The sequence below is a fragment of the Pipistrellus hanaki genome (genome assembly GCF_964339955.1).
Source record: "Pipistrellus hanaki genome assembly, chromosome: 16".
NCBI classification, from domain to species: domain Eukaryota; kingdom Metazoa; phylum Chordata; class Mammalia; order Chiroptera; family Vespertilionidae; genus Pipistrellus; species Pipistrellus hanaki.
In genome coordinates, this window is record NC_140518.1 from 19673474 (window position 1) to 19693818 (window position 20345).

A 20345-nucleotide genomic window follows, 5' to 3' on the forward strand; every position below is an offset into this window, starting at 1 on the left:
ATGGTACCTTTCTTAAATATAAAATGATTTCAACTTAAGAATTTCTTTAAACTTTAAGCAAGTTTCTTCAGAATCAGCTTAGCCCTGGTGAGATCATTCAGTTACAGATATTTACTAGTGCTGGTTTAATTTGGAAAATTTATTTAGTCTTAGAATCTCTTCAGTGCCAAACAATTACTTTTAATGTTATTTTGTAAAAATTATGATGTAATTATTTTTCAAGCATACTTGGGTTAACAAAATACAGCGGTGGGGCGTGCCCTTTAGCAGCTGAACAGACAGATAGGCCACTTTATACATTCCTTAGAAGTAAGATATGGTTTAGTATTTTAAATCATAGCAACAGTTGATAAGAAAAACAGCAAAAAGGTAATCATTTCCATATGGAAAGAAAAGGAAGAGCCAGTGAAGCTGTGAACTGTCATTTTTCCAAATAAAAATAAATCACTACTGATAGATTTGGCAGAGAGGGCAAATGTTCCTGTTTCCCACTTTATATTTGCTAATACATCACATGGATTGTGTTTTATTGAAGTACACCACTCCCCACAAACTCAGTTGCCAACTTGCAATTGTGTTTTGTCCTGAGTGAAACCGACACCTCTGGATGTGCCAATTCTATCAAGCACAGTATTTCCTTGATGATAATTTTCTCAACTTTGGGAAATTTTGGTGAAAGCTCTTACTCCTTTTACTGAAAAGCACATAACCATCTTCTAAACACTTATTAATAACTTAAAAGCACTAATTGGAATAAAATCAGTTTCTGCCCTGGCATTCCAAAATCTACAAGAAAAACAAACCCAATTTTCTGATAACCAAAACGGTTAAGAAAAGCATACAAAATAACCATTACTCATTTACCTTCGTATTTAAGCATGATGTATATTTATTAACAAAATCCTGGCTTTATTTTAAATAGCTGCTGAAGGTAGAGAATCTTACCTGTTAAAGAATAAAATATACAAGATGTTCACCCTATAATATTTAACAACAGCTCCCTCTTGTGGTTCAGAACGTTCATTTCAAAGATAAATACATTTAAATACAGAATTGCAATTTCTTTACTTAAAATTGTGCTGCGAAAGTTTAGCACATACTTAATGAATCCTTTTTTGAAACGAAGAGGGAAGAGGTAGGCATATAGGGACAAAACAGAATATTCCCCTTTTTGGTTAGTTCCAGCGTTCCAACACCTCAGCAAAGTGTTTCCAAAGTTCTTTATAGAAGCACCAATTTTTGTGTGTCTTCCAAATGAAAATACCAAGTAGATGTTTTTGTTGAAAAGATGATATTCTCTATTTAAAAGGTTCTTCTCCTATTCTGTGGGCACAGTATGCAGAAGAAATAAGCATTTGACTTGGCTGGCTTTAAAAGCTCAGAATTTGAAAACATACAGTGAAAATAGTCTTGAAAATATTTTAGTCCCAAAGTGACGTAAGGCATTTTTCCCCTTGAACCTTTTGTTCAAGATCAGAGATTGCGGTAACTGGCAACAACCTGTTCTAACAACGTGAAGCTGTCCAAAAAGTCCTCTTCTTCAATTCCAAACTTCGTGTACTGGTGAATGTAGGCTCTGGCAAAAGAAACAGAAAATGTAAAATGAAAAATACCAGACAGATAAATAACTCTTAAAATGAAGCAATAAATAGACCTTTCCCAGCTCAGGAACATTTAAAGTCTTCCTTTTGCTTCCATGTTGGCTCCAAATATTAGCAAACTTTTTTAAAAAATATATATATTTTATTGATTTTTTACAGAGAGGAAGGGAGAGGGTGAGAGAGTTAGAAACGTAGATGAGATGCCGAAACTGGTTTGGCTCAATGGATAGAGCGTCGGCTTGGGGACTGAAAGGTCCCAGGTTTGATTCCGGTCAAGGGCATGTACCTTGGTTGCGGGCATATCCCCGGTAGGGGGTGTGCAAGAGGCAGCTGATCGATGACTCTCTCTCATCGATGTTTCTAACTCTCTATCTCTCTCCCTTCCTCTCTGTACAAAATCAATAAAAATATATTAAAAAAAGAAAGAAAAAGAAACGTCGATGAGAGAGAAATATCAACCAGCTGCCTCTTGCACACCCCCTACCGGGGATGTGCCCGCAACCAATGTACATGCCCCTGACCGGAATCGAACCTAGGACTCCTCAGTCCGCAGACCGATGCTCTATCACTGAGCCAAACTGGTTTCGGCTAGATTAGCAAACTTTCAAAGTTTATGCAGGCTCCCTGCCTTTTTCGTGTCCAAGAGAGTGACAATAAACTTGGGAATCCTAGTTAATCAAAGTGGAGGCCTTGTCCAATCGTTTGAGGTCTTTTTCTTTGATAGCTGGTCACTGTGGCGGAGGTCAGGAAACCTGATAACACATTTCTTAATATGAAGTAGACATTCCTTAGTATCAAGTGGAGTTGCACTTGCAATATATCTGAGCAAGATAAGGATCTCTTCTATTCAAAGGTCTTATTTATTTTTTAATATATTTTTTTATTGATTTCACAGAAGAAGGGAGAGGGAGAGAGAAACATCAATGATGAAAAAGAATCATTGATCGGCTGCCTCCCACATGTCCCCTACTGGGGATTGAGCCCGAAACCCAGGCATGTGCCCTTCAGTCTGCAGGCCCATGTCCTATCCCCTAAGCCAAAATGGCTAGGGCTCAAGGATCTTATTTTAGAAAACTATCTTACTGTCTTATAATGAAATTTCTGCTTTAATTTCATTTCAGGTAGAAACTAATCTGGTCAACAGCAATAATAATAATAAACAATGACTGAGCATTTACTAGTCAGGCACTGCACTAGATGTTTTTACATGATTATCTCATTTAATCCTCACCACAGGTCCTCTCAGTTTGGACCCCTTCTACAGAGAAGGAAATGAAGCCTGGAGTAACAGGCCTAAAGTTTCACACCTACAGAGTGGCAGCCATGCTTGCTCCCCGTTGTTGACGGAACGTTTGTGTCCCCCACGGGGATGGTATTAGGAAGTGAGCCTTTGGGAGGTGATTAGGTCATGAGGGTGGAGTCCTCAGGAATAGGATTAGTGCCCTCACAAAAGAGACCGGGATAGTGCCTTTTCGTGTCCTGACACAGAAAAAAGACACCACCTGTGACCAGAGAGTGTATTTTCACCAGGCATCCAATCTGCCATCATTTTAAACCTGGAATTCCCAGCCTCCAGAACTGTGAGAATCAAGTACTGATTCTTTCTAGGCTACCCATCTCATGCTATTTCTGTCAAAGCAGCCAAACAGGCTAAGCTGTTACAGATCCTGCCCTGAGTTTTAACATGATACTATCTGCCTAAGGTTAGGCAGGTCTGTGGGTTTATCTTTTACTTACTTTGAAGCAAACATATTCCACGCTTTGCCCACAATCATATCAAGTGGTTTTACTAAGAACTGGCTGTTGCTGACCAATGCTGCAGACTTCTCATATTTGTTAAAGGCTCGCTGGGTTTTCCACATATTGAAAGCATTATCAGGTCCTAACCAGGAAGTATAGAGGGCTGGGTCTTTGAATCCCCCTGGAGTAAAACAACAAAAGCCATTGTTCACGTTGTAAATCATTAATTTTGAAAACAAATAATAAAGGAATATTTTCTTATCCACTTCACCAAATACCTTTTGTTTTACCTTTTAAAATTGCCTTACATTTAAAAAGGAAATTAAAAAAAATTAAAAACTAGCTTTACATTGTTTTTGATAAATGATTTATACTCATCATAACAGAGAAAGAGAGAAATATCAATGTGAAAGAGATACATTGATCAGTTGCCTCCCGCACATGCCCTGACCAAGGCTGGGGACCAAACCTGCAACCGAGGTACATGCCCTTGACCAGAATTGTACCCAGGATCCTTCGGTCCGATGGCCAAAGCTCTATCCACTGATAGAGCGTCAAACCGGTTGGGGTGAAATGTTCCCTTTTTAATCGTTACTATTTATCTAAGGGGTATTACAAGAACTAGATTGTTTAGTGTTCTTTATATCACAGCTAGAAGCAGCCAATTGGACACTGCTGAAACTATCAAATAAGGATAATATAAATCTAGAGACATGCCATAGAAACACAAACTAACAAGAGAACTGCTCTTTCAACTTCTTGAAATTTTTGTAACAAAATGCTTGGCACAGAGACCACTAGCTGTCCCACAAGACCTGTTCTCTCTCTTTAGTAACAAAACCCCCAAATTTTAACTGTGCTCATGGTGACCTTACAGCTAAGTGTGGCATGTGATTCAGTCCCAGTCAAATGGATAGAAACACAAGTGCGGTGTGTAACTCTAGGAGGAGGACCTGTGCCCTTCTTTACTCCTTTCCATGTGAGTTGGTGGCTGAACTCTTAACAGATGTCTTAGAAGAAAGAAGCCTTGCCGAAGCCGGTTTGGCTCAGTGGTGGAGCGTCGGTCTGCGGACTGAAGGGTCCCGGGTTCGGTTCCGGTCAAGGGCATGTGCCTTGGTTGCGGGCACATCCCCGGTAGGGGGTGTGCAAGAGGCAGCTGGTCGATGTTTCTCTCTCATTGATGTTTCTGGCTCTCTATCTCTCTCCCTTCCTCTCTGTAAAAAAATCAATAAAATATATATATTAAAAAAAAAAAGAAAAAAAAAAAAAAGAAAGAAGCCTTAAGGTAAAGACAATAGAACAACCAGATTCAGGAAGAACGAATTAAATTTGTGTCTTGTTTAAACCACCCCTATTTTGGTGTTCAGTCACATATGCTATAAAAACATATAATTATTATTATTATTTTCCTCTAAGAATAAATTCAGGGACTTTCTTTTTAAACCATGTGTACCCTATATATGTGCAAAAAGCACATCTTCATTTTCACCTTAACCCCTGCTTACCCAGATCCGCACTGTGCACCTCTTTTCCACGAAGGATGACCAAGTTAGCAAGGGACGTGTTAAAGTGGGGGTTCTTGTTGACAGGCATTTTACCAAGAGTAGGAGCTCCTGATAAAGGAGGCCGTACCTGCCAATCAATACCTACCGAAAGAAAAAAACAAAAGCAAGAGGTTTTATGCCTGGCTTTGAACAGGAAGAGAAAGATACATTACAGAATGTGTGTATTTTACATACATTTTTATTTGCTAACTAAAAGTTTTTTGCTGCTAAGAGAGGGTGGTAGCCAGGCTCCAAGAGGAACCCCAATGACTCTTGCCTCCTGGAATTCAGGTCCTTGTGTGGTCCCTTCCCACGTGGGATAGGGCTGAAAGGGCGGTGCGGAAATGATGGGTGTGACTCCCAGCGCCAGGCCTTAAAAGACACTGTCACTTCCGCCTGGCTCCATCTTGGATCACTCATTCCTCCTGTTGCTAGGACAAGTGGAAACAGACATACTGCTGATGGCAATATTAGCGGGGTCAGTCCTTATATAGAGCAGTCTGATAACAAATGAAGAGTTTTAAAACTGTATTCTTCGCCAAAACCGGTTTGGCTCAGTGGTAGAGCGTCGGTCTGTAGACTGAAAGGTCCCAGGTTCGATTCCGGTCAGGGGCATGTACGTTGGTTGCGGGCACATCCCCAGTAGGGGTTGTGCAAGAGGCAGCTGGTCGATGTTTCTCTCTCATCGACGTTTCTAGCTCTCTATCTCTCTCCCTTCCTCTCTGTAAAAATCAATAAAATATAAATTTAAAATCTCTTTAAAAAACCAAAAAAACCCCTGTATTCTTCAACCTTGTTAGCGATATATATATATTTATTCATATATTTACATACATGAATATTTATATGTTCAAAGCTCTATTGTAGAATTGTACACCTGAAACTTAGATAATTTTATTAACCAATGTCACCCCAATAAATTCAATTTTTTTTAAAGTTGTTGAGAAGTATTTTTAAAAAATATATTTTATTGATTTTTACAGAGAGGAAAGGAGAGAGATAGAGAGCTAGAAACATCGATGAGAGAGAAACATCGACCAGCTGCCTCTTGCACACCCCCTACCGGGGATGTGCCCGCAACCAACGTACATGCCCCTGACCTGAATTGAACCCGAGACCTTTCAGTACGCAGACCGACGCTCTACCACTGAGCCAAACCGGTTTCGGCAATAAATTCAGTTTTTCAAAAAAGCTCTATCTATAACTGTGAAAAAAAATGTTAACACGCTACAGTCCCTCATAGGAAAATGACTAAGCAAATTATAGTTTATTGACCTAAGCTCAGCACAGCACATCTTATACTGCCCTTAGGAACGCAGTGTTCCTTGAGATGTTAACAGGTTTTGCTAGAAAAACAGGTATATACTGTGGACTGTGGCCCAAAACATTCAGGAAGCATTACTTTAAGGTGTGAACTATCCACTTACCTCCAAATCCCAGGCATATAACCTAAAATCCCTAGGGAATTACAATTAAATGTAGAAGAAATCCACTTTCACAGAATTGAAACCTAAATTATTGTGATTTGTGGTAAAACATACACTACAAAGATAATCCTCAGTAGTGATTTCCAGTTAAACATGACAGATTAAATAAACAAGTTTACTGTCACTATCTTCCCAAATCTCACTAACAAGACAGTACAAGATTTTTTTTTTTTTTAAAGCATAAGCAAGAAAAAAGGCAGAGGAGATAATGGCAGCAAAATGTTGGAAGCTGGAAAGCAAATGAAGGAGTGGTTACTATTTAGCAACCAGGGAAAGCTGAAACTCCTGCGCCCAGTGGAGGTCCTGGAGGTGCGCCAGGCACTTCTGAAAGAGGAAGAGCCGAGACCAGCTTGGCTAAGTGGATAGAGCGTTGGCCTGCGGATTCAAGGGTCCCGGGTTTGATTCCGGTCAAGGGCATGTACCTTGGTTGCGGGCACATTCCCAGTGGGAAGTGGGCAGGAGGCAACTGATCAATGATTCTCTCTCATCGATGTTTCTAACTCTCTGTCTCTCTCTCTTCCTCTCTCTAAAAAATCAATAAAATATATTAAAAAATAAAATAAAATAAAAAATAAAAGAGGAAGAAACAGGAGGATTAGTTACAAATCTGGCTGAGAAGCACTGAGAGCCCAGCCCCTTCCCGCTCCCTGCGGCAGGGGGAGTGCACCACTCCGTCAGGAAGGGCTAAGCCACCGAGCCTCTGGCCTGAGGGGCACTATTGCTGTATTGCTCTCTGTAAAAAAATCAATAAAAATATATATATTTTTAAAAATTATTCCCAACCTCGAATCCTGTACATGACCAAACTATCAATGTTGTGAAAGGATAGAAGAATGATATTACATGGCTCAACTATGAGTATTTACGTAGCAAAAGTAATTCAAATCTTGAAAACTGATCTAGTAGGAGAATCCAAGATGGCTGCACAGGTAAACACCTAGCCGCAGCCGCACACAACAATTTCAATAAAATACAACTAAAATATAAAATGGACATTACCCAGAACTACAGGAAAGTTGACTGACTGGAAATTCTACAATGAGAAGCAAGGAGAAAACCAGAAGGAAGAGCGGAGGAGCTGGAAAAGCCTAAGGTACGGAGACACTTGGCACGCGCAAAGAGGACGGAGCCGGAGAGGGGGGAGGCTGAGTGCCTGGCTGGCGTTCCCTAGCGGGAAGGAGATAAAAGCTCCAACTGTGCTGGGCCCCAGTTCCGACTGCTCTGAACCCCAGTTCTAGGCCATACCTCGGGGACCCAGGCTCATCCATAGGGAGCTGGGCTGTAAGGCGGAACCCCGGGGGAGCGGCGAAAGGAGGTTCCGGAGGTGCGCACATTGCTGTGCCTCCGGGATTGCCCTGGCGGGAAGGAGACAGGGGCTCCAGACTGCTCTGAATGCCACCTCCAATCCCACTTCCAACTGAACTGAACCCCAGTTCCGGGCTCATTGGGGGAGAGCCTAGACTGTTTGATAGCAGGCGAAAATCGAGGGCACCTTTCTCTCAGAGGTGCTTGCAACGAGTACTGAAGGACCCGCATAGGGCGGGGCTGACGGAAGCCAAGGCTGTAGGCTCCACCCTGAAACCCCACCCCATCAGGGAAGCTGCAAAAAGGCCGAGACGAAATAGATCACAAACGAAAGAAATGGAGGACAAAAAGCGACTGGATATAGAGTTCAAATCTACACTTATAAGGTTTTTCAAGAATTTCCTAGAAAAGATGGATAAGACCTATGAGGATATGAAAAGGGATCAACTAGAATTAATAAGGAATCAACAAGAAATGATAAGGGATCAACAAGAAATAAAGAATACATTGTCTGAAATAAAAAATATTATACAGAGTCCTAAAAACAGAATGGAAGATCACAAGAATCAAGTCAAAGATTTGGAACATAAAGAGCCAGAAGACCCTCCTCCACAGAAGCGAGAGGGCAAGAGAATCCAGAAAATTGAAGATAATGTAAGAAACCTCTGGGACAACTTCAAGCGAACCAGCATCAGAATTATGGGGGTCCCAGAAGATGATAGACAGCAAGATATCGAAAACATACTGAAAGAAATAGTGACAGAAAACTTCCCCCACCTGGTGAAAGAATTAGACTTACAAGTCCAGGAAGCACACAGAACTCCAAACAAAAGGAATCCAAAGAGGACCACACCAAGACAAATCATAATTAAAATTCCAAGAGCAAAAGACAAAGAGAGAATATTAAAAGCAGCAAGAGCAAAGCAGGTAGTTACCTATAAAGGAGCACCTATACGATTGTCAACTGATTTCTCAACAGAAACCATGCAGGCCAGATGGGAATGGCAAGAAATATTCAAGGTGATGAATAGTAAGAACCTACAGCCAAAGATAATCTATCCAGAAAAGCTATCACTCAGAATCAAAGGTCAGATAAAGAGCTTCACTAATAAAAAAAAAGCTAAAGGAGTTCATCACCACCAAACCAGAATTATATGAATTGCTGAAGGGGGTTCTTTCAGAAGAGAAAGTAAATAAAGATAAAAATTATGAACAACAAATACGTAACTATCAACAAGTGAATCTAAAAACCAAGGAAATTAAAAAAAAAATCTGATGAACAATATTAACTGTTGAATATAATAGAATCACAGGTATGGAAGGGGAAAAAGGGAGAGGGGGATGTGGGAAGAGACTGAACATAAACTGTGCACCTATGGATGAGGACAGTGGGGGGTGGGGAAAGGGCAGAGGGTGGGGTGGGAACCTGGTGGAGGAGAGCAATGGGGGGGGGAAGGAACATTTGTAATAATATGAACAATAAAAATTTATTTTAAAAAATAATAAAATAAAATGGAGAAAAAAAGAAAGAAAACTGATCTAGTAAAAAATGTGTGTGTGTGTGTGTGTGTGTGTGTGTATGGAGCGTGTAAGGTTCTATCCTCCATTTTTACAGTAGGGAGGCAATTGATAATATATAAATGTGGAAAATAACATAAATAACAGTATAAGCAAGATATTTAGGAAAATGGAGGCAAATTCCAGCAGCTAAAAACATGGAAAGGAAGACATCAGCTGGGCAATGTAGGACAGGGCACTGCTCTTTTCGTCATTATAAATTCATGCAGGACAATTACTTGGCTTTTTGAAAAAGATTGAGGTGGCCGAGACTGGTTTGGCTCAATGGATAGAGCATCGGCTTGGGGACTGAAGGGTCCCAGGTTCGATTCTGGTCAAGGGCATGTACCTTGGTTGCGGGCATATCCCCAGTAGGGGGTGTGCAAGAGGCAGCTGTTCGATGACTCTCTCTCATCGATGTTTCTAACTCTCTCTCTCCCTTCCTCTCTATACAAAATCAATAAAATATATTTAAAAATAAATAAATAAATAAATAAATAAATAAAAAAGATTGAGGTATAATATACATACACTGCAATGTATGTAAACAAAATCTGTAAATACCTTATGTTTATAATACAAATCTGTAAGTACTAAAATGGACTTAAGTATACACTTAAGTGATTTTAACTACTTGCTTTTTAAAATTTTGTTAATATTTTTTTTGTTGATTTCAGAGAGGAAGGGAGAGGGGGAGAGAGAGAAACATCAATGATGAGAGAGACTCATCGATTGGCTGCCTCCTGCATGCCTCCTACTGGGGATCGAGCCCGCAACCCAGACATGTGCCCTTGACCAGAATAGAACTGACCCTTCAGTCTACACGCTGATGCTCTATCCACTGAGTCAAACTGGCTAGGGCTTAATTACTTATTTTTAAAAACTCTGTTCATATATTACTTTGATAAAAATAAAGTATAAATAAAAATAAATGTCACATTTATCAGAAATTATTTCGGGGAATGACACTGTGAGGTGATTAGGAAGCCCTCCCAGGATGTCCTGTGAGTCAGGCTCCTCCCTGGCCAGAAGAGGGGGCCATTTTTTTAAAAATATTTTATTGATTTTTTACAGAGAGGAAGAGAGAGGGATAGAGAGTTAGAAACATTGATGAGAGAGAATCATCGATCAGCTGCCTCTTGCACCCCTTCCTCCCCCACACTGGGGATGTGCCCGCAACCAAGGTACATGCCCTTGACCGGAATCAAACCTGAAACCTTTCAGTCCACAGGCCAATGCTCTATCCACTGAGCCAAACCTGTTCTGGCGGGCCATTATTTTTTAACTGGCCCCCGCCAGTTTATATTGAGAACCCCAGGCATTCTTCCCAGCTTTTGGGTGACATATTTTTAAAATACCCTTTACCTTCTTCCATTTTCGCATTGGAAATGAGCATCTGTCTCAAACGCTTGAGGAGGCCAGCCCACGTGAACGTGCTGTAGGCCAGGGAGTGCTCAGACATTTGGGGGATGTTATGAACACCCAGCAGCTTGAATTCCGGATGGGGAACTAAATTCTCCATTAAGTCTCCTGTGAGGAAAAAAAGAAATGTTAACTGAAATTTTAATTCCGCATTGTTCTTGTTGGTCTATACACAACCACAATTTGATGGTCTTTGAGTATTTTCTCCTCCAAGCCAGAACTGCTTAAATTTTAAAATGTAAATACAATTTCAGAGACAGACTATGTATTTGCTTCATTTTGGCACCGATGTTAGCATGAGTGAGAAATAACACTTTGCCAAAAAAGAAATAAAGAGTTTAGAAGCCAAGTAACTGTTTATATATGAATGAAATATTTAGTTGAAAGAATAAGTATAAGAGTTAATATGCTTTTATTGTCTTTCTGTATTCACTAAATATTCCTTTAGAAATTTTCCTAGTTCTCTAATTTATTTTATCTAGTTAAATGGTAATCGGAACTGTGAGAAACAAATTTATGTTGTTTACATGCCATCCAGCCTATGCATTTGAGCAGCCTTAGTGGACTAAGATAGACTAATCTATCGACATCCTGCCTTCTCAATCCATCAGTCTTCCCCTTTTTCCTTTTTTTTAATCTCTTTCTTAATATATTTTATTTATTTATTTATTTATTTATTTATTTATTTATTTATTTATTTTTTACAGAGAGGAAGAGAGAGGGATAGAGTTAGAAACATCGATGAGAGAGAAACATCGATCAGCTGCTTCTTGCACACTCCCTACTGGAGATGTGCCCGCAACCAAAGTACATGCCCTTGACCGGAATCGAACCTGGGACCTTTCAGTCAGAAGGCTGACACTCTATCCACTGAGCCAAAAATGGTTTTGGCTCTTTTTTTCTTTTTGTTTTTTTATTTTGTTAAAAAATATCCTCAACTGATTCACCTGATATTTTTCCATTGATTTTTAGAGAGAGTGGAAGGGATAGGGAGAGACAGAGAGAGAGAGAGAGAGAGAGAGAGAAAGAAAATTGATGTGAGAGAGACATATCAATTGGTTGCCTTTACACATACCCACATACCCCAGGCTCAAGGGTTTGAGCCTGCAACTGAGATACATGCCCTTGACCAGAATCAAACCCGGACCCTTCAGTCCAAGGCCGAGGCTCTATCCATTGAGCCAAACCAATCAGGGCAGTCTTCCCTTTTCTTCACCTCCCTCCTTATGCCGCTCCTTGTCCTTCTGCCTCATCAAATCTTTCTGGTGAAAAAAATCCAATCTTGGATCAGCCCTGTGCTTGTCATTCTCTGTCAGAGAATAGAAAGTCACCCCAGATGGCAGACAGGGACCCCCTAGGAATTCACAATCCCCAATTGCTTTGTTGAGAAGGTGAAGTCTCTTCAAACACTTGAGCAGAACTATGTGGGTATCTGAGGTCTTTAGGGGACTTACGTTTTAAAAATTGAGCAACTGAGAAAGAAACAAAATTGGAGAGAAGTTAAGGGACCTGTTTTAGACGCAGTGTGTTTGGAATGTCCATGAAATGTCCATAGAGATGTCAGGACGGCTGCTCAGTATAGAAATCTGGAGCTTAGGGAATCGGTCAGAGTTGGAGATAAACTGGCAGGTTGGAAAAGACAGTGGTATTTAAAGCTGTGGAACTGGGGAGAGGATCCAAGACTAGCATTTAGAGCCTGAAAAACAGAGGGAAAAGCGGAATAAAAGGAGTAGTCATGGAGATAGGGGGGGAAAAAATCAGTAGAGGGGCTGTCAGAAAAGGCAAAGAGGAAGAATGCAGACAGATGACGGAGATGGCACCTACAGGCCTGAGTACACTGATGAGATATGAGGACAGTGGAAGAAATCAGTGATATGAACTGAGAAAGAAGTGGCAGGAGAGAAAGATGGGGGGAAATGATAGATCCATTCAGAACATGCTAACTTTGAAGAGGCACAAGGTAACTAAAAAAACTGGGATAGGGAAAGAGAAAACTATTTGGGAAAGAGATTGGGTGGGGGCAGAGGGAGGAGGGGATATAGATTATAGAGTCATTTGCATCTAGGTGATTTGAATTGATAAGGCACTATTTGCCAAATAAGCTGAAAAAAGAATGGTGGATTTATTTTTATTTTTTATTTTTATTGATTTCAGAGAGGAAGAGAGAGACAGAAACATCAATGATGAGAGAGAACCATTGACTGGCTGCCTCCTATGTGCCCCACACCGAAGATTGAGCTCGCAACCCAGGCATATGCCCTGGCTGGGAATCGAACCGTGACCTTCTGGTTTATAGGTCGATACTCAACCACTGAGCCGCTCCGGCCGGGTTTTGGGTCTTTATGGAGTGATAAAAATGATGGTTGTACAACTTTGTGGATATGCTAAAAAACACTGACTTGTACACTGGAAATGGGTGCATTGTATGTTATGTGAATTATTCCTCAAAGTTTTCCTAAGAAAGAGAGAGAGAGAGAATACTGAAGAATAGTCTATGGGCATCCACCACTCTTTAGAGAATTTAGTAACTTCCCAAAACATTTCAGTAAGACAGTTCAGAGAGCTAAGCAGCGCCTTAGGAAGGCTTTTGAGATGAGGGAAACCGAGTGTATCTTCAGGCAGAGGAGAGGAGCCAAGAAAGAATAACTTGGAGGCTTTCAGAACGTGAGACTTTCCTGTCAGAAACATACAGGAGGACAAGTACCTAGTGGATTTCTTCTGTAGTGAGATGAGCCCTCCTCAGAGTAAGTAGGCTGGAACACACTCCCCAGCTGGTGGGCGAGGACCTGATTTATATCTCTGAAGGAGATCTGCTTGATGTTCATCAGCTTTGCACAGATCTTATGAAGAGCATCATTCTCGTGAACAAGGAGGGCGTCTGAAGATCGGTACAGGTGAGAAAGAGTCAAAATGGAGTTGTAATTCTGAACAATAACCTGGAGAGGGGGTCAGAAATGAGAAAGGCAGGAGAGAATAGTAGTTAAGAGGGTGGAGATCATCCTGCCTGGGATCAAGTCCTGGCTCTGTCACTTTCTGGCTATATGACCTTGTACACAATCTCTCTGTGCCTCAGTTTCCTCTCTGTAAAATGGGAATAATAATTATACCAGCCTCCAAGAGTTTTAAAGGTTGATGACAGAATGCATGTAAATCACTAGAACAGTGCGCAAGATTCAATGGATGGCCGGTGTTACTATCACACTTTCTTCCTAGAGTGACTTATCTCACCTCCATGTTATGATTTCTCAAGGTGTCTGCTTCTTATACTGTAGACCAGTGTTTCCCAAACTTTTGACATATGTGTCCCCCTTCTATAATTTTCGTTACGCTGAATACCCCTTATACTCATGAGAACATAGAATTAGGCGCAGCTAAGCACGGTGCAGTGCATATCCCCACCAAACTCCGGTGCAATACGTACCCCCACCAAACTCTTCCCGCACCCCTGGGGGTACGCGTACCTCACTTTGGGAAACACTGCAAGTGTAGTCAGTGGCACTAACTCAGGAATGTGTCCCTGAGAGAAAATGCACAATTGTCTTCTTTGGAATTTTTAGAGACCAGGACACCTCATCTGTTTGCAAAAGTTTGAGCAAAGTTAAATGAATTGTCCATGCAGGTACCATATTGTATAGTCACTCGTGAAGCAGTGACTTAACATTTCCAAAGAAAGGGTCAGATCAATCTTCTGCCTACAGGTATTGCAACTGCAGCAGGATTGAAATATAAAAATGTAAAACTTTCAATGAATGTGTTCTTACCTCGCCAGTTCCATAAGGCCATATAATGTGATTCATTTTCAAAGAGTTGGAATACTGATCTTGTAAATTCCGTGTAATGAAGGCACCCAGCCCAGATCCTGTGCCTCCAGCCATACTCATTACGATGAAAAAACCACTCAAGGAGTCGCATTTCTCTACTTCCTTCTGGATTAGGTTCATTATAGATTCTGCATGTCTGGGTCCATGAACAGAGTAACTATGCAACGCAAAAGGGACAAATATAAACCTTACAGTCTAACCAGAGATATGCAATGCAGAGAGAAAGATATAGGACAGAGAAGGCTGTTTAAACCCATGAAAGGGAACTAACTCTCATGAAAGGCACAAAATTTAAAATACACAAGTTAAAACATACTTAACAGGAGAGTAGGAATGCTAGGACAGTGAATTGACGAGGTACAGAAAATCCTGTTACAGGCTATTCCTTTAGCCAGAGACTCCAACCACCAGGTAGTTCTGTAAGGTTATGGTACAACATAATATTCAATACTCATAACAATACTCCTAAAGCAGTGGTTCTGAAACTTTTTTGCACATTACAATCACTCAGGGAAGCTTTGAAAAATCCCAATATCCGGGCTTCTTCCCATACTAATTAAATCAGGATTTTTTTTAAAAAAGATATATTTTATTGATTTTTTTACAGAGAGGAAGGAAGACGGATAGAGAGCTAGAAACATTGATGAGAGAGAAACATTGACCAGCTGCCTCCTGCACACCCTCTACCGGGAATGTGCCCGCAACCAATGTATATGCCCCTGACCGGAATTGAACCTGGGACCTTTCAGTCCGCAGACTGACGCTCTATCCACTGAGCCAAACTGGTTTCAGCTAAATCAGGATTTTTGAATTGAGCCTAGGTACTGGAATTTCCCAAAGAACCCCAGGAAATACTACTGCCTCATTGTATTCCCTATTACCTGAAATACTTGCGTGATAAATATATTATATTGATAATAAGTTTGTTGGCAGAATGACAGTGAAGAAGTGGAAAACCCTGCTGTAAGAGGTCCACGGTTTTATCATTACCTGGACCTGAAGCACAGACATCCATGAGATAAAATGAGAGTTTCTTCTGGGTGAAGTCACGCCCTACATTTTATTTTATTTTATTTTTTTACACCCTACATTTTAAAATAGCAATTTTAAGATTATGCGCACAGTATATCAACCGTGCAGTTGTAACTACACTCTCTACTAATCGACTATGTAGCAGTATCTAAATGGAAAAATCATGATGAATTATTCTTACCCATATGCCCAGTTGTTTCCAGAACCTTGTTTTTGACAGAAGCATGAACGCTGGCCATATTTCCATTGGCCAGACTGGGAAGCCTTTGATAGTGTTTGATTGATAACTTTAGGTTCCATGTCAACAAGTACAGCCCGGGCAATTGGAACTAGAGATGGGGGGATGAAATAAAAGAATATTTCATATGTCATATTTAGGCTAACACAGAGTATAAACTTCTAAGTCTCCTCTCCCCCCACCCCCCACACACACACAAAATCTGAAGTATGAGGATAGAAAGAGTGGTCATACTGCTCAGAAATCAAGGTGGGCAGCAGCAGGTATATGAGATGGTTCATAACGTCTAGCATTCTGCTAATCAGGATGAATCAGTGTGAGTTACAATGGTCCCTGGGTCAGGTCTACAAACATCTGTTGAGTGCTTACAATGTGCCATGTACTGGGAACACAGAGATGAAGACTACACCAATCCAGCCCTAGAAGGGCTAGTTGGAGAGATGAACCAATCACTCTATCATGTGATGACCCATGACAAATCACACTGAGTAGTATATTCGGAGGTACAAAATACCATGAACACAACAAGCAGTTTAGGATTGTTGAAGCAGATGATAGAGGAGGAAGTAGAAGAAGTGATGTGTGGAGATGGAAAGCAGGCAGGGCTCAGATCTTGGAAGTCCTTGTGTACAATGTTAAAAGCTTGAAATGAACCTCAGTGAGGAATAATCAGATATCTTTTTAAAAAAATATATTTTATTGATTTTTCCCAGAGAGGAAGAGAGAGGGATAGAGAGCTAGAAACATTGACAAGAGAGAACCATCAACCGGCTGCCTTCTGCACACCGCACTCTAGGGATGTGCCCACAACCAAGGTACATGCCCCCGACTGGAATCAAACCTGGGACCCTTCAGTCCGCAGGCCGACGCTCTATCCACTGAGCCAAACCAGTTTTGGCCAGATGTCTTTTTTTAAAGATATATTTATTAATTTCAGAGAGGAAGGGAGAGGGAGTGAGAGAGAAACATCAATGATGACAGAGAATCATTAATTGGCTGCCTCCTGCACGGCCCCCTATTGGGGATTGAGCCCACAATCCAGGCATGTGCCCTTGACTGGAATTAAACTTGGGACCCTTCAGTCTGCAGGCCCACTCTATCCACTGAGCCAAACTAGCTAGGGCCAGATGTCTTTTTAATACAGCAGTGTGGAGGATAGATGTGATAGACATAGGAGTTTAGACAGGGAAACTCAGAGTGTCTTGAAACAGCCCATGTGAGAGAGGACAAGAGTCAAAACTAAGGTAATGACAGTGAACATGGAAAAGACAGAAGAGTTTCAAGAGCTATGTAGGAGGTAAATCAAGCAGATCTTTTTTGAATATGTTTTGATTTATTTCAGAGAGAGGAATGGAGAGGGAGAGATAGAAACATTGATGAGAAAGAAACATCTATCAGCTGCTCCCTGCACTCCCTGGCCCCTACTGGGGATTGAGCCCAAAACCCAAGTATGTGCCCTGACCCGGAATAGAACTGTGACTTTTACACTCCACCACTGAGCCACACTGGCTGGGCTAAATTAAGATCTTTTTTTTTTATTGATTTTTTTTTTTTTTTTACAGAGAGAAAGGGAGAGAGATAGAGAGCTAGAAACGTCGGTGAAAGAGAAACATCGACCAGCTGCCTCTTGCACACCCCTTTCCGAGGATGTGCCCACAACCAATGTACATGCCCTTGATGGGAATTGAACCTGGGACCTTTTAGTCCGCAGACCGATGCTCTACCGCTGAGGCAAACCGGCTTCGGCTAAATTAAGATCTTGATATCTGATGGTATGCGGGCAGTAAGAGCCCAAGTTTTATTTATTTAAAATATATTTTATTGATTTTTTTTTTTTTTTTTTTACGTAGAGGAAGGGAGAGGGATAGAGAGTTAGAAACATCTATGAGAGAGAAACATCCATCAACTGCCTCCTGCACATACTGTGGATGTGCCCGCAACCAAGGTACATGCCCTTGACTGGAATCAAACCTGGGTCCCTTCAGTCCACAGGCCCATGCTCTATCCACTGAGCCAAACCGGATAGGGCAAGAGCCCAAGTTTTAAAGGAAAGATAATGAATGATGCTGGATATGGAGATGCTGACTTTGAAGTACACTCCACTAACTGTGCCTGAAAGTGAGGTGAGGCTAGAGATTTGAGTCATTCGTGTAAAAGATGTCACAAATTACAAGAGAAACTGAAATTGCCCAGAGAGAACTATACATGTGAGGACAGAGGAGCACCTGCGATACAACCATTGGGGAAGAAAGGTTCAGATTCTAAGAAGAAGGAGTTTTAGCCAAAACCGGTTTGGCTCAGTGGATAGAGCGTTGGTCTTGGACTGAAAGGACCCAGGTTAGATTCTGGTCAAGGGCATGTACCTTGGTTGGGGGCACATCCCCAGTGAGGGGTGTGCAGGACGCAGCTGATCGATGATTCTCTCTCATCGATGTTTATAACTCTCTATCCCTCTCTCTTCCTCTCTGAAAAAAATCAATAAAATATATATTTTTTTTAAAGAAGGAGTTTTAGAGCTAATTACAAATCCAATAGAGAATTAAGTAAATTAAGAAAATAAAACACAGGATTGGGTAATTAGGCTAACACTGGGAGCTCTTCTTAGAGCAGCATCAGTGGTGTAGGGCAGAAGCAAGATTATAGCTGGTTAAAGTGGGAAATCCTATAAGTACCGCGCGCTAACCGATTGCGCCACTGGAGCTCCAATAAATAAAAAATAAACAAACAAACAAATAAATAAATAAAGTGGGAAATCCTTTGAGACTCTTAGCTGAGTAGGTAAAGAGGTAATAAAGAAGACAAAAAGTTATAGTCAAGAGATAAGTTTTGTTTGTTTTGTTGTTTTTAAATAGGCAAGATCTAAGCATGCTCTTGTGCTGAGGGGGAAAAAGCTACCATAATGGCAAAGGTTGTTAGCACAGAAACAAAGGATCAAGTGTAGAGTCATTCCCTAAAAAGATGGGAAGGGATGAAATTCAAACTCGATGTTGGTTGGTTATGTCAGAGTAAAGGGGAGGATTTGAGCCACACATACCTCCATTTTCCTCCTCACTGAAGAATCTTTCTTTGCAAGATGCTTGATATGCCTCATTCTCTCTTTTAGAGCAGAGTCCCTGGGAACAGTGTGAATCACTAAATAGAGCATCAAATACTTCAAAACCAATCTGATTGCCACTCTGACCAAGTTGCAGTGTTACTATTGACATGCTGAGACACACACTAGGCCTATTTCCTCAAAAAAAGTGAGCAACCTGTAATAGAAAAATATAGGTTTTGAGAACCACTACATTATCAATAAAGAACAAATAAAATGCCATGTAAATTAAATTCATAATTTAAAAAATACCATATGCATGTATGGTGTTATAGATGAAATAGCTATGTCGTCTAAGGAACCAGTCGTTTAAGGAAGTTGTTCTTTTTCTCTACATGGTTTTGGGATTTTGAATTTATTGTACCCAAATCTATTCATACACAGCTCAACAGTTCCCAAAATTTGATTTGTATTTGCTATTTTCCCATGCATGTATTTAAACAAAACAAAACAAAATGCATGCTGGTTGAAAGAATTAATACTATACACTTCCCACTACAGGGACACATAGAACGCAGAAGTTAACTCAACAATTGTACATGTATTAATTAACAATTTTCTCTGTTCTAAATAATGACTTTCTCTTACTCCACCAATCACCTTCTGGCCTGGTGACTACAGTAACACATAAGAAAAACTGTGTTTAGCTCAGGTAGGACAGCAAGGAAGACCAAGCTTGGAAAAATTGGACCAGGTGAAATATTACAGCAAGTCTTCACTATTTTTTAACAAAGAGACGATTTTTATTTTTTGTAAATACCTTACACCAGGTCTATGCAGCACTGGAAAGAGCAGTGACTTGTGAGCCATACTCTGTACTAATATATTTTTTTCTTTTTTAAAATATATTTTTATTGATTTCAGAGAGGGAGGGATAGAAATGTCAATGATGAGAATCACTTATCAGCTGCCTCCTGCACGCCCCCTACTGGCGATCGAGCCCGCAACCCCGGCCTGTGCCCCTGACTGGAATGGAACCCGGGACTCTTCAGTCTGCAGGCGGAGGCCCTATCCACTGAGCCAAACCAGCTAAGAGCCGTACTCATAATTTTCAAACTACCTTGCAAACTATGTATCATTACTCTCATTTTAGAGATAGGGAAACTGAGGCTCTGGAAGGTTATGTAACTTTCCCATGCCCACTTAAGTAATAAATAGCAAAGCCAAGACTCTCCCTTTCCCCACTCATCCTAGGAGTTCCCCCATTAACCCCACTCACTGACAGCCCCCGGACCAGCCGTTTCTGTTCTGTTCAAACTTCAGAGGGCCATTATGCGCATGCTCACTTTCAACACCCCCCCCCCCCCAAAGGAAAAAAACCTAGGGAGAACGAATGCGCATGTTCCACAAACGAAGAGTTTTGTTGTATGTTTTTTTTCTTTTCCTATTCAGAAAGGTTAATTACGCACGTTCAATTTCAATTTATCAACTTCAGACACCGTACGCATGCTCCCTGTTGAGCAAATGCTTGAGCTGACAATGCGCATGCTCTAGCTTCCTCGCG

At 40.9% G+C, this 20345-nt stretch overlaps 1 protein-coding gene across 2 annotated transcripts; it reads right to left on the reverse strand.

The window, feature by feature from the left end:
* Positions 1-64: 64 nt before the first annotated feature.
* Positions 65-20274, reverse strand: TUBD1 (tubulin delta 1). 2 transcript variants are annotated; one of them, XM_084861729.1, is made up of 9 exons: positions 19094-19112; positions 18782-18998; positions 15691-15838; positions 14418-14634; positions 13361-13592; positions 10600-10764; positions 4847-4987; positions 3339-3522; positions 65-1576 (listed from the first exon to the last, which is right to left on the reverse strand). In XM_084861729.1, the coding sequence occupies exons 2-9, from the start codon at positions 18951-18953 to the stop codon at positions 1474-1476; spliced, it is 1362 nt and encodes a 453-aa protein (XP_084717855.1). In that variant the 5' UTR covers positions 18954-18998; positions 19094-19112; the 3' UTR covers positions 65-1473. The 2 variants fall into 2 exon arrangements, with proteins under 2 accessions (XP_084717855.1, XP_084717854.1); XM_084861728.1 differs by lacking the exon at positions 19094-19112 and adding an exon at positions 20061-20274 and having other exon boundaries at positions 69-1576.
* Positions 20275-20345: the final 71 nt, after the last annotated feature.